The sequence below is a fragment of the Ictalurus punctatus genome, chromosome 3, assembly GCF_001660625.3.
Source record: "Ictalurus punctatus breed USDA103 chromosome 3, Coco_2.0, whole genome shotgun sequence".
NCBI classification, from domain to species: Eukaryota; Metazoa; Chordata; class Actinopteri; order Siluriformes; family Ictaluridae; genus Ictalurus; species Ictalurus punctatus.
The window spans coordinates 6,717,039-6,731,367 of NC_030418.2; the positions used below are offsets into that span (position 1 = coordinate 6,717,039).

Below are 14,329 nucleotides of genomic sequence, written 5' to 3' on the forward strand. Positions count from 1 at the left end.
CCACCACCACCGCTCACCGCAGTGATTTGGTCATTAACCACTGCGGTGGTAAAAAACTTAGTTATGACGATTTTAAAAACGTATAAAAAAATTTCCAAAGCACACGCAATTTTATTCAACTCCGAGATTTTTGGGGTCAACTTCCTGTTTAATGCTTATCACACCCCCTTATGATATCACATGAAGTAAGTGATGTTATTTCTATCAAGCAGGTCCAGTAACATAAGCAAGGACCTAGTAACCCAAGCTTTGACTTTCACTTCTCAGGCCAAAAAAGAAATGCTGCCAAGTTAAACTGTCCTAGTTTACCTGATGTCCTTACCATGATGTGCTTACAGAACATACCATTCCAGATTTAGTCCCCTCTTTGCTCTTATAATAACCTCCACTTTTCTGGGAAGACTTTTCACTAGATTTGCCCATTCAACCACAAGAGCATTAGTGAGGCCGGGCACTGATGTCAGACGAGAAAGTCTAGTATGTACAGTAGTCAGTCTAGAGGTGTTCAGTGGAGATGAGGTCAGGCCTCTGTGCAAGCCAATCGAGTTCTTCCACACCAACCGTATGCATAGGTCATGCTGGAACATGCTTGGGCTCAGCCCCTTAATTCCAGTGACGGGATATCATAACGCTACAGCATACAAAGATATGCTATACAACTGTATGCTTCCACAAGCTTTGTAACAACAAATGGGTGGAATACTAAGGTGTCTACAAACGTTCGGCCATATAGTGTACCTGAATTCACACACACTAAAGGTACATAAAGGTGTATCCTTGAAGGTACCACCTCAGCGATAGCCGACAGTTTGGAGCCATATTTTTTTATGTTGAGGAAACATAATTTTTTTCTTTCAGCAGCAGGTGTTATGCCCAAGTTCCATATTTATACATTTATAGCTTACATTTTTCTGTGTCCTTCTTTTGCCTGCAAAAGTGAAGCAAGCGAGTATGATAAAATCACATACACAAGAAGGTGCATGAACTGAACCCCATCCGTGGACGTTTTTCTCCTCTGCATGATTACTACGGGTGTCATATATCAAGTGGCTCTAATTTCACTCTGAAGCGTGGTCAACGAGACTTCATGCGACCGCTAGAGGTGGACACGAATCCTGTGTGTGGGACGGACTACTCGGTCTGAACTCTTTTTTTTTTTATATATATATATCCCCCCCCAACCCCCCCACCCCCCACACACAGATGTCTACTCTTCTAGCGCACGAGCTCCAGCGGGTTTAAACAGCGAACACCGACTCCTCACTCACGCGACTCGGATCTCTCCGTCGTGGCCGCCTCGCGCTTGTCCCTGAGCACTTACTACACAAACCTGAAGGTGCATTCTGTAAGTTTGGGATTTCCTTTTCCTTTTTTTTTTGTATTTATTTTTTGTATTTTTTTTTTTTTTTAGAACCACTGTGGGTAAAAGGTATATCGAAAGAGTTGACTAAAAGGCTTAGAAGTAAGTAAAGAAGAAGCAACAAGCGTGATGTGAACCATCAGACTACAAAGGACTGCGACCTTTTGGACTTTTTGGACAATCAATGGGACACAAGGTGCAGTTTTCACTAGGCTATTAGTAGTAGTAGTAACGCCTTACGCAGTATTATTATTATTATCATTCTTATTATTAGGATTATGAATGGTACACGCACTGTCATGGAGCTCATCAACAGTCCGAGACCTTTGTGGTGAACAAACAGCATCATCTAGATCTACAGTATGAAGGTCTTAACGCTTTGCGACGGAGCGGCCTTCGCACTCCTGTGGAGCTGCCTCGGCTTCTTTCACAGCGTCCAGTGCGCATTAGGAGACAACCATGTCCACTCGAGCTTCGTTTACAGACGCTTGAGAAACCACGAGCGCAGAGAGATCCAACGGGAGATCCTCTCCATCCTGGGTTTGCCCCATCGCCCGAAACCCTTCTCTCCTTCAAAGCAGGCATCCTCGGCACCTCTCTTCATGCTCGATCTGTACAACGCCATGGCGACCGAGGAAGCGGAGGAGGACGCGCTGCTCGGGGACGCAGGCAAAGCGATCAGTATCAACTCAGTGGGGAATTCGCGCAAAAGCCAGCACAGCGCTCCATATGGATATTCTCGCGCGCCCGTGGCCTGGACAAGTCAGAGTCCACCTCTGGCTACTTCACACGACGCAAACTTTCTGAACGATGCCGACATGGTTATGAGCTTTGTGAATCTGGGTAGGTATATAGCCTACATTCCCTGAGGATGTTGGTGCCTTTAAAACCGTTTCTATTTGCGGATCACTGGGTTTGGGTAGCGCACAACTTTTCGAGAGTCTACCAACCACTAAATAATCGCACATCAGACTGTTATAGTCTGTTATATGCCTCCTAAACATAGTCTGTTTGTCCACTGTCGTCAGTGCACCCGTACCAAAATAACAAGCTAGCCATTTAAAGCTACGGTTTTATACACGCAGGTAGTGTTTATACCACGCACAAGTACAACTGCAAACGCTTTACGAAAGGCCGTGCTGTATCATGTCAAAATGTTACAACAACCCCTTGTAGAAAACAATAGTCTACATGTCTAGATGTCGAGAAAGCTCCTATCTTCACAAATAGAACTTTGTTCACAGTCTGTCTCGGGCTTAGTAACATTTTCCTTGGTGGTGGTGGGGAAAGAGGGGAGGGATTCAAGCCACACAATACTTTACTATTGGTAGTACTATTTTAACGTATGATTTAATTTGGCTATATTAGGTGTGGTGAAGCTGTGGAGCACTTTCAGAAACTTTCAATAGTTTCCCAGGGTTCTCAAAAGTTTCCACCTAGAGACCCTTTTCAACTGTAATACATTCCACTGAACCCACGGGCACAGATTTAATTTTAAAATAACGCCCATCTGTTCAAATATACAATACTATTTTGGCTGTTTATCCCCACCCCACCCCACACACACACATTAGGTCCAAGTTAACATTATTTGTAGGCTTATTTGTTTTTGTGTTATTGAAATTCGCATTCAAGTCACTAGTTAAACATGTTAATAACTATACAAACTCGATGATCAATATGATACTTTTGATAATGGTGGGTTGTGATTCCCATCGCTGTGACTAAAAAAAACTAATAATCAAACAAAAAACAAAACTAAAACAAAAATAAATAAATTACACATCGCCTGTCTATGTTTCCCAGACCTCACTTTGAGAATCACTAGCTTATGCAATATGTAACCGTTAATATGTTAATTCCCTTATTCTCCATTTGTGAAATTTCCTACATATAATTAATTAAAAACTCTAGACAAAGACTATAGGTGATCTGTAGGAGTGTTTTGCGCCTACCATTGTATTAAGATAAATATAAATCACACACTAGATCATTATATGCAGCAAGCAGCAGTGTTGACACATGATTAAATCTATGAAACCTACTAAATACAGTCATTATGAATCATAATTATGGTTTAAATTACACTAAAAAAACATGAATCTGTAATGAGTAATTAAAATTTCTTAACGTCTTTTATAATCGTCTTTATTACATGTGCTAAATGTATAAGTACATTTATAGTTCCTACTCTAAAAGTGACAATCTATGACACCCTTTCATTTACAACATATAGGCTAAACTATATGCAGCATGTCATTTAAATCTCCATAAACCAGATAAAATAGAACAGCAAAGTCTCTGGAAATACGGAGACAATTACAGGTTAGAGAAGGAAAAGACACTGGCCTCTAAAGAGTGTTATTATATCAGATAATTACTAAAGCCTCTGTAGTGTCTGTGCAAATTCAGTTAGACATAGGATACGTACACTTGGTATGGTATGCAGGGAAAGCAGGAAACATTAAATAAATTCTCTAGGACATGCTCAAGTGTTGTGTTGAATGCATGCTATTAAGGCCCTGGTTTCTGGAATGTTGCGTGTTTTGAAAGAGTCACAGCGATACGCATGATTAAGACTGTAATGCTTCAGTAGCTATGACCCCTTGAACCCAGAAGCTCATGCAAACTTATCAAATGAATGTTTGACCTGCAGATAATTTGCCTTAATTATTTCCTGTTGTTAAAGGGAGGACAGGGGACAGGGTAGACTGGTTTTAGTCATAAAAAGTGTTGCCGTTTCCCGCGTCAGAATTTATGAATATGGTTCATGGTTGTATTGCATCGCGTTTCACGAGTGCTTGAATCACTAAAATTGAGTTTTCTGAGCATGTGTTGTGTTTTTCTTTTTCATTTACTGTACTTAAAAGTTGTTAAATTGTCAAAAATAATGTCAGACGTAATATTTTCGACGTGAGAGCGAAAAAAGCAGATAAAATTTCTGGCTGACCTTTTGAAACGTGTCAGTTTAGGCAGCCCACAGGGAAAGCCATCTAATTGACTATACTACATATGTTTTCACTTAGAATCAAGGGCATGTACACAGTTCACTTTGAAAGAAAAGGTCTTCTAATTTCGAGTAAGACAGAAGCAGCGTGCAACAATTAGTGGATGCAGTTAAAAGCTGCTCTATTTCTTAACATCTTGATACACAATACTGAAGCGTTACCAACAGTGTGTTTGGTATGTATTGATATTTTTTGATATACACTCTTAAAAGGATTGATTAGAAATTTTTAATCTATTTGGAGGTAGACTGAAATATGGAATTTCAGAGCAGTTCTGGCAGCTGACCCTTCCATAATAAAATATACTATGAAAACTTTGTGACATGATATCACTACATTTTTCACGATTTTGATTAAATCTCGTAAACCTCCTTACGTCCCCCCCCACCCCCCGTGTACAGTAATGTAAAATTGAATCTCGACTTCATCGTTCTTCATAAATCAATAACACTACATATATAATCTAAATTTTAGATGCACAAAATGAATGTACAAAACTCATACATATGGTCTCCAATCATGTCAAAGTAAATAGTTTACAGGTTCACTGCTCAGAGTGCAGACCCTGTTCCAAAAAGTTATGCTTTAAATTAATCGTGTGAATGAAACTAGTGCTGTCTGTGTCCTGACAGGCCCCGACCTCTGTTCTTAATTAGCAGGCCAGGCTTGAAGTTGAGCCTGAGCAGCTGGTATGACTCGGGCCTGACCTCTGACCTCTTCCTGTTAAGTAGCCATAGACTTTCACTATAGATAAATTATCAGAGAAACAGTACTGCACTATATCACTGACACGATGGAGCTACAATGCTGTCTCCTTAGTTATCACTTTGCACTCTTATTTTAGGCCTTGTATATAGCTGTATGGATGATTTCACTGCTTTTGTGTGTGTGATAGCAGCCATGACTGTAGTGTACTAAGACATATAAACATCTGGTTGTTTAGATTCTAGATATTTGGAATGTCCCAAGTTCATAAAGTCTATAAATCAGGGATGTTGTGTCTAAAGCTCTGGCTGTAGATTTATACTGTTTAGGAAAACATTAAATCTTTAATAGAGGCATTTTTTAAAATATCTTTTTAGCATCGGGACATCATTGGAATGTGTGTGTATTTTAAACATGACTGTTAAAACGAAACGTCTGTGAGGTAAAATATGTGAACTATGTTAATATTGCCAGCCTGTCTAAGAGAACAAACACTTTATCTCGTGGACTTGTCTATGCTGAAGGGCAGAGTGTCATTAGCGAAGGCCTGTTTTGCTTAACGGCCAGATCATTCATCATACTGAGAGGATACTGAAAGCTCACACGAGAGGCCGAGTACTAAAAACGTTACCTCTTGCTCATTTGACTATTTTAATGGACTAGAATCCCCCCCCTCTTCATCTAAATGTTTAGATTGTGAAATTTGAACGCTGGCCACTTAAAGAAAGCAACTGTTAACACATCATGTGTGAGACAATATCATGCCCCTCCAGCCGAGACTTCTTGATCTTCAGAGTGGTGTATCATTTTTCCAACTCTTTTCCACAACTCTCTTTTGCAGTGGAGAGAGACAGGGATTTTTCCCACCAGAGGAGACATTATAAAGAGTTCCGTTTTGACCTAACTCAAATTCCGGATGGGGAAGCTGTAACAGCAGCAGAGTTTCGCATCTATAAAGATCACAGTCTTGGGAGATATGAAAACATCACACTAAAGGTCTCCATATACCAGGTGATCAAGGAATATCAAAACAGGTGAGTACAATATACAGTACATACACGCATATATATATATATATATATATATATATATATATATATATATATATATATATATATATATATATATATATATATATATATATATATATATACACACACATATATATATATATATACACATATATATATATATATATATAAACAAATACTCAGTTATGGAGTTAAAAGTATTACTACTCAAGAGAGTGCATTTAATAATATTAATGAATTTTACTGGGTCAAGCTGTCTGTCTTACTGGGGCACAGATGATATTGCTATGGAACTTGCAACTAGATTTCAGACATAAAACATTTTATTTCTTTCTTGGGAAAGAAACAGGATGAAAAAATACATTCATATTCCCAGCCCTTGTCGTCAAAATCATCCGACAACACTGCCTGGAGTAAATTTTCTAACCATTTGGGATTACATTTTTTCCATTAGTCTTTTAAGACCATGGCTGCTCTGTAAAACACTTTGTGTAGGCAATCAGGCAGAAAATAAAAGGACATCCTGTTTACACTAGTGTGTGTCTGGAGTCTGTCTGGAGTCTTCTCTAGTGGTGATTAAATAGCATGTTTCAGGAAGTTTTAAGAGCGTAATTTGTCACCATTGAAATACTGACCTGTCTTTGCCCACACGTGTCAGTTAATATACTGTTTCTCTGCAAATTCATAGAAAAAGAGGTAAACAAATGCATGTAATTCATACATTTAGCAAAAACTGAAAGCAGACTATGTCTAAAATTTACCCAATGTATAGATTCTGTTTTAATTTTATTTTACAACTAGAATAATTTCTTGCAGTCTGTTTACCTTGCTACTATTACTCTCATTATCAGCACCAATAGAGAATTTTCCTTTTGCCCTTTTTTTTTGTTTTAAGAAGATTTACTCAGTTCTGTTTTAAATGCTGAAAATCTCTAAATGAGTGACAGGTTTCAAAGCAAAAACTTGTAAACAGCTAATACACTGCCACAAATGTTGAATACAATGCGAATAATATTTTTTTGTAAGAAATGTTATATGTAATAGGAACACATAAAAGGTTAGCATTTGCTATACAGGCATTTTAATAATAGTTTTAAAAAAAGAGTCTGATTTTGGACATTCATATAAACGCTGAAGCATGGCATGATAGTGAAAAACACACAGTCAAAATTAATGAGTGTGTAGAGAACAGTTCCATTCTGAAACACTACTCAAAAGTGGGTTAGAAGCAGCTGTGCTTATGTACTTTATCTAATCTATCAGCTCATAGTCATTCAAGGCCTGCGCCAAACTCTTTGGCTGCATACTTTTATGTTTCTTTGTTTTAGGCAAAGGAGAGACCGTGCGCATGTTGTGAGACTGTGTTATTAGTTCGCCTTCCATTCGGACCCTGCACTGCCTCACTCTCACCATGTTCTCTGATAAAACCTAGAGATCAAAGGTTTCCATTAACAGGCCATTTGCAAGTTTCCCCTACTTATGAAGTCTCGGAAGCCCATTTGGTTATCGCTTTTGATATATCCCTACCACTTTGTCAGACTACTCGTTTCCTAAACAGGGCCATCTGCTTCTAATAAAGACCTCCAAGAGAGAAGAGCCACATCCATACAGAGTGCCAACTAACCCACCTGTCCCTTTTACAGTCACAATGCTCTGGAAAAGAAACCTGCTACTTATCTTTACTCATATATGGCCAGACCGTAGGCATGGATTATACATACCCAGTGTGAATGCAATGGAGAGATATGTAACTCCTGGGATGCCGAGAAGGTGGTTTAAAGCAATTGCGACCATCGAAGGCCTACCACTAATCTGTTCTGCCTTTATAAGCAATCAGCTCGTTGCCTCAGTCTTTGCTGTGATGTTTCTTTTGATAAATGGAGTTTCACAAGTCAGCACCCAGTTCTTAACAACTGAACTGAAGTAATGCCAAAAAATAAGAGTGCTCTGTGATTGCTTCTTAAAAATGTGTAAAAAAGAAGAAAAAAAGACATAAAATTCGATTAAGATAAAGGGACTATGTGGGAAAGCACTTTTTAGTATAACTAAACCTCTTGGATTAAAATGTTTATATTAAAAGTAAAAAATAGAAAAAAGTAGAGTCAAAGAAGAGTATAGTCAAAGTAGAGCTGTTTGTGGTATGATTAGAAACGAAGAGTGTGTGGAGCATGTCTGGGCTTGTTACTGTCTCTGATCAGCTTTTTTGTGTGTGTGTCTGTTCTCACGGTGTGTGGCCCACAGACTGTTTTGGAACATCATACAATTAGATTAACTGAAATTGCCGGTCCATGATATTGATGCCAAGATGACAAAGGAATGCCTGGAGCAGATTCATATTAAAGCTTACATTTGGAAGTGGTTATTGGATAATTCAGGCCACAATTTATGACCACAATTTATAAGACCTACTCTCACAGCTGTACTCTGAATTTGTTATTTAGGGATGCAGAGACATTTTTGCTCGATTCAAAGAAAATCTGTGCCTCAGATGGAGGATGGCTGGTGTTTGACATCACAGCCACCAGTAACCATTGGGTGCTTAACCCACAGCAGAACATGGGCCTTCAGCTCTGTGTAGAGACCATGGACGGTAAGGAAATGACACAGATGTTATTTGTAGCTGATCTAAGAAATAATGGATGAATTGTAAAGTTATCAAATTCCATTGCCAATGCCTAGTGGCACTATGAAATTCAGTACTCTTGTACTCATGCACATACAGTATAGTCATGTGAAAAAATAAGTACACTCCATGAAAATTGTTGGCTTTTTTTTTTTTTTTTACATACTTGGATAAGCAAACATCTGATCATGTGTGAAAAAATGGCTATTAATGAAGTTAATATACTTGAACAAATCCACAAGGAAAATCAGCTTTTTCAATCATGTGTTCAACAGAAATTATCAATAGATGTGATATTCTTCTGTGGAAAAAAGTAAGTACACCCTTGGCCTCAGAAGCTAGTATTGCCCCCTTTAGCAGAAATAACTTCTTGTAGGCGTTATGCATAATTGTCCACCAGACTTGCTGGAATTTTTGACCACTCTTCCATGCAATATTCTTTCAGTTGCAAGATGTTTGAGGGTTTTCTGGCATGCACTGCTCATTTCAAATCCCCCCACAACATTTCAATGGGATTCAAATCTGGGCTTTGACTAGGCCATTCCGTAATCCACCATTGAGCCATTCCTTGGTGGATTTGCAAGTGTGCTTAGGATCATTATCCTGTTGAAAGGTCCACATTCAATTCAACTTCAACTTTTGGACAGATGGCCTCACATCTTCAAGCACTCTTTGATGTGATGCAGAATTCATGGTTGAATCAATGAATTCAAGCTTCGTAGTCCCTGAGACAGTGAACCAACCCCAAATCATGACATTTCCATCAACGTGCTTCACAGTTGGTATGATGTGCTTCTCCTGAAAAGCTGTCTTTGGTCTATGCCAAACATGTCTGCTGTTACTGTGGCCAAACAAGTCTATCTTTGAATTGTCTGTCCAGAGCACATTATTCCAAAAGACCTGGTCTTTGCCTATGTGCTCATTGGCAAACTGTAGTCTTGCAAAGGCTTTTTCCTGGCACGCCTCCCATGCAGGTCAGATTTGTGCAATCTCTTTCTGATTGTGGAAGCATGCACTATGACAGCAACAATTGCAAGACTTACTAGCAGATCTTATGATTAAATTTTTTTGTTCTTGGAGACTTCTTTTTGCATCAGACGGAAAGCTCTTGGGCTGAACTTGCTGTGACGGCCAGTCCAGGACAAACTGGCAGTCGTTTGAAATCTGTGCCACTTGTAGATGATTTTCCTTACAGTGGAATGATGTATTTCAAATAATAAATCTTTTTAAATCCCTTGCTTGACTCATAGGCATCCACAGTCTTTTTCTGAAGGCCTTACAGAACTCTTTAGATCTTGGCATGATGACACCACACAACTCAATAACAAGGGGAACACCAGACATGATGTGAGAGGGGGTATAAATAAGACAGGTTCCACCTGCACGCCCTAAGCAGCTTCTAATCACTGGCACCCAATCTTGAACACCTGATTCTAATTGTATGGCTTTGAAGGTGTGGTAAATGTACGGGTGTACTTACTTTTTCTTTTTTTTTGTAAGTGATCTTTTTTTTGTTCATTTAAATTGTTAGATTACTAGAAAATGTCAATTTTATGTGTCATTTAATATTAATAGGCACTATTTCAAAGAGGATCAAAAGTTTGCTTGTCCAAATATGTCAAAAAAGCCAACAACTATACAGTTCAGATTTGCACTGCCTGCTGCACTACACACATTACACAGCCAAGGCACAACCTGGCTGATGCTAGAACTGTTTTTATGGGGCAGATTAACGAGTGTACCCAGATGACGATTTTCACGAAGATGAAAATAAAGTTTGGCGCAAAGCCGTAATACAACATTGCTGCTTATTACAAGCAGCCAGTTCGTGGTTAAACATGTCAAGAGACACTAGCCAGGGCCAAATAATATTTTTTTATGTGTGTATAAAGAACTAAATTTCCTAGCTGAAATGTTGGCCAAAGACTTACTGACTTTTTTTTTTGAGGGCGCAAACAGTGTGCTACATAGGAAGCATTGTTGGAAGAAGATAATACTCATATGATTATATTTGTTTAACCTAATCTGTGTTAATTCACTTAACTAGCTATCTTGCTTGTCACAAGTTATTACATTAAATAAACCCAGTCGGTTTCCAAGCAACACAAACAGGGGACTTATCAAGCATATTAAAGTGTTAACTTGTTGTGTAGGATAGCTCAATTTGATTCATTTACCCCAGAATAAGTTTAGGTTAAGAGTTAAAAGTTTGAGGGGTTTTTTTTCTTTACAGTGGAGGGATTTGAGATTACACAGGTTTAGTGTATGTCATGTAATGATGTCTGATGTGAAAATATGCATTAAATTGGATTATTCAGTAATTAGTTAATGTTAACTGCATGTTAGAATATTTTTTTTCAAACAAGAATTTGTGTGAGTTACATTAGTGCTACTATACATATAGATAAAAAAAAGTAATTTCTTGTCATTAATAATATTTCACCAAACCATGTTTGTTTCCTGTTGAGTGGTTGTCTGTTGCTCCTGGCTTAATGGGACGTGGCACCAAGCAATAGTTTACCAGGCATCTAACACAGCTTATTTATGTTTGTAGCCAAATTAAGTTGCATAAATAGATACATTTACACATTGCAAATTTTCGGGGGTTGCTGGTTATTTAAGTATCGATGAAGATATGCTTGTTGTTGGACAACATGTTCACCATGTCTATGCTGCTGAAAAAAACAAACCCCCTTTGACATTTTTAAACGTGTTCACCTTTTAAATTTATAGGTCGAAGCATCAACATGAAATCCGCCGGGATCATTGGCAGGAGCGGGCCACAATCCAAGCAGCCTTTTCTTGTGGCATTTTTCAAAGCCAGCGAAGTGTTGCTGCGCTCTGTAAGGGCCACAGGGGGAAAGAGGAAGAATCCTAGCAGAAACAAAGGCAGAAGTCCACCAAAAACCTCACAGGCTTCCAGGATTGGAGGTATAATATGAAACCTGCATATAGGCAATGCATTCTACTTTGAATATGGATTAAACATCACACCCTTTTGTAAATCCTTAGGTAACTAAGACAAGTCTTGCTTAATATCATTATTTGGGAGAATACCTTCTAGCAGCTAGATATAGAGAAGAAGTGCTCATGAGGGTTGGACACTGAGCCCACCCATGCAGGAGTAGACTAAACAACAGTAAATTACCATACTAGCGTTTGAACACTGATGGTGGGTTTTGGTTGCCTTTATCTAGATCAAAACATCAGCGAACAGAAGCAGGCCTGCAAGAAGCATGAGCTTTATGTCAGCTTCCGCGAATTAGGATGGCAGGTACAGAACATGCATGAACACAGAAACCAAGATGAACACAAATGTGAAATATTCTAAGATTGTTAATTATGCTTTTCTCTCTTAAGGTAACATGTTGTCTTCCCTCTCTACCTTTCTGTTTCTCCCCCTTTGCTTTTTCAAGGACTGGATAATTGCACCTGAGGGCTATGCAGCATTTTACTGTGATGGAGAATGCTCATTCCCACTCAATGCACATATGAATGCAACAAATCATGCAATTGTGCAAACTCTGGTAAATGTAAACTTAAAAATATAAACCTACAATGAACCCTGATATCAGTGACATGTTGTGTGTATTTAGTAATATTTCAACAAAAACTGATTTCATTTTGTTGGTCTTCCATTCAGGTCCATCTCATGTTTCCGGATAATGTGCCAAAGCCTTGCTGTGCACCAACCAAGCTGAACGCAATATCTGTGCTATACTTTGATGACAGCTCAAATGTAATTCTGAAAAAATACCGCAATATGGTAGTCAGGTCTTGTGGGTGCCACTGAAGTTGCAATATGTTTGGGAGCTTTTTTTTTTTTTTTTTTTTGTGAACACACATCAGCCCTTGTTTTGTGATACATCACAGTGTCAGTGGGATTTATACATTAAGTTCAATTCATTAAGTTTAATTGGAGACTCTATAGTAATAATGCTGGAATAAAACATATATCAGATAGATAGTTTTGAGATTTACATTGATGTACAGTGTTATGTATATATTAGCTCATGAATGTGCTTATTTATTTGGCTTTACTCTGAAATAATAGTAGACATATTGAATATTTACCACTTGCAGATAATACATGCTCTTTCCTGAGTATCTATTTGAGACCAGTCAAGTAAGCAGCAGCTATTAATTGCCCCTTTGATCATGAACAATATTTCTGGTGATTTTAAAAGCCGATGTTTTGATTTCCTTCAGACTTTACATGCATTTACGTTAGTAATTTGAATAATATATATATTTTTTGCAAAACATTTATTGTATTAGGACAATGTTAATGTGTTATTAAATATGTTTTCAAAAAATGCTATTGACCTTTTTTTTCTTTATTCTACATGATCTCTTCAGTCTTCCTTTGTCTTAATTCTGCATGATCAGTTTTACAGCAGGTAGCAAAACAAAACAAAGTCCTATGTACTTACAAATGACATTTGTGCTACCGTGAATAAATAATTTCACTTAGATGACTTACACTTCCCAAAAACTGCACTACCACAGAGTTCAAGCTGTTGTCTTATGTTATGCTTACTTCAAAACTTATATTCATTACTGTCTGTCTGTATCTGTATGTCTGTTAAACTATAATTATCCAAATCCAACTATCCGTCGTCACCCAGAGGAGGATGGTTTTCCTTTTAACTCTACTTCCTTTCAAGGTTTATTCTTATGCACTGTATAAAAGAAAAGAAAAGTTAAAACTTAAAATTTCAAGGCAACTTGCTGCACAGCTTTTCTGAGTTTACTGAACTTCACTTAACTCAATTTTTAACCTTGAGTAAACTCAAAAAAGTCATGCAGCAAGTTGCCTTGAATTTTTAAGTTAAGTCAACTTTTCTTTTTTTTTACAATTTGCCATCCCAGGGACTTTTTCCTTGCTTGAGCTCACTTATCAAGGGTTTAGACCTCGATTTCTGTACAGCTGCTTTGTGGTAATGTATATTGCTATACATACAAGTTCAACTGAATTTCATCATCTATCCAGTTTTGGTGTCACTAGCCAGTCGAAATTTGTAGGGAATTCTTGTCACCTGCACAATTAACTGTTTTGACTTTACCAACCATTTTGAAACCATTTAAATGAAACCTTTTTATAGGCATATTCCAATCTCTAATAAATAATACCTAATTATATAACAGTAAATTATACTTAAAAGTATCATGTTCTGTGTTACGTAATAGACTCTATGTGGAAGCAGTTGCAGGTGAATGTCTTTATTTATAACCAGAACTTAACAAACAGGGATCGCGGTCTAAACTGGAAAAGCTATAATCGAGGTATTAAACATGAGACTAGATTCAAAGCATGGAACAAACACATGGCACGAAAACACGACCGCTTAGTATCAAGATAGCTCACATATCCTTGGCGTGTATACATTTAATTCTCGAACCAAGGTCAAGCATAAAACGAGGTCTAAACATTAAGCTGGAATCGTGGCATGAAACGAGAACAGGACATGGAACCTTTACCGTATCGACATCTATACACTCTGTTCCAGCTTTACTCATTAATGCATTTAATACTGCGCCCTCGAAAAACAACCAATGACTAAACAAGGAGGAGACAGAACAGAAACAAACGCATGTGCCC

General features: G+C 38.0%; 1 protein-coding gene across 4 annotated transcripts; it reads left to right on the plus strand.

Moving 5' to 3' along the window:
• The first annotated feature begins 1,184 nt into the window (after window positions 1–1,184).
• Window positions 1,185–13,047, plus strand: bmp5 (bone morphogenetic protein 5). Of its 4 annotated transcripts, none has more exons than XM_017464760.3 (8): window positions 1,185–1,556; window positions 1,635–2,203; window positions 5,915–6,107; window positions 8,546–8,694; window positions 11,461–11,658; window positions 11,925–12,001; window positions 12,144–12,254; window positions 12,371–13,047. In XM_017464760.3, the coding sequence occupies exons 2-8, from the start codon at window positions 1,723–1,725 to the stop codon at window positions 12,518–12,520; spliced, it is 1,359 nt and encodes a 452-aa protein (XP_017320249.1). In that variant the 5' UTR covers window positions 1,185–1,556; window positions 1,635–1,722; the 3' UTR covers window positions 12,521–13,047. The 4 variants fall into 4 exon arrangements, with proteins under 4 accessions (XP_017320249.1, XP_017320248.1, XP_053535462.1 ...); XM_053679487.1 differs by having other exon boundaries at window positions 1,187–1,345; XM_017464761.3 differs by having other exon boundaries at window positions 1,187–1,336; window positions 1,412–2,203.
• The last annotated feature ends 1,282 nt before the right edge of the window (window positions 13,048–14,329 follow it).

What these genes read in the sequence shown, in the direction of transcription:
- bmp5 (XM_017464759.3), top strand. Translation starts at nt 1,723, where the DNA reads ATGAAGGTCTTAACGCTTTGCGACGGAGCGGCCTTCGCACTCCTGTGG. An exon ending in TATGAGCTTTGTGAATCTGG is followed by an intron (nt 2,204 to 5,914) that starts GTAGGTATATAG and finishes TCTCTTTTGCAG; the next exon opens with TGGAGAGAGACAGGGATTTT. An exon ending in ATGCAATTGTGCAAACTCTG is followed by an intron (nt 12,255 to 12,370) that starts GTAAATGTAAAC and finishes TCTTCCATTCAG; the next exon opens with GTCCATCTCATGTTTCCGGA.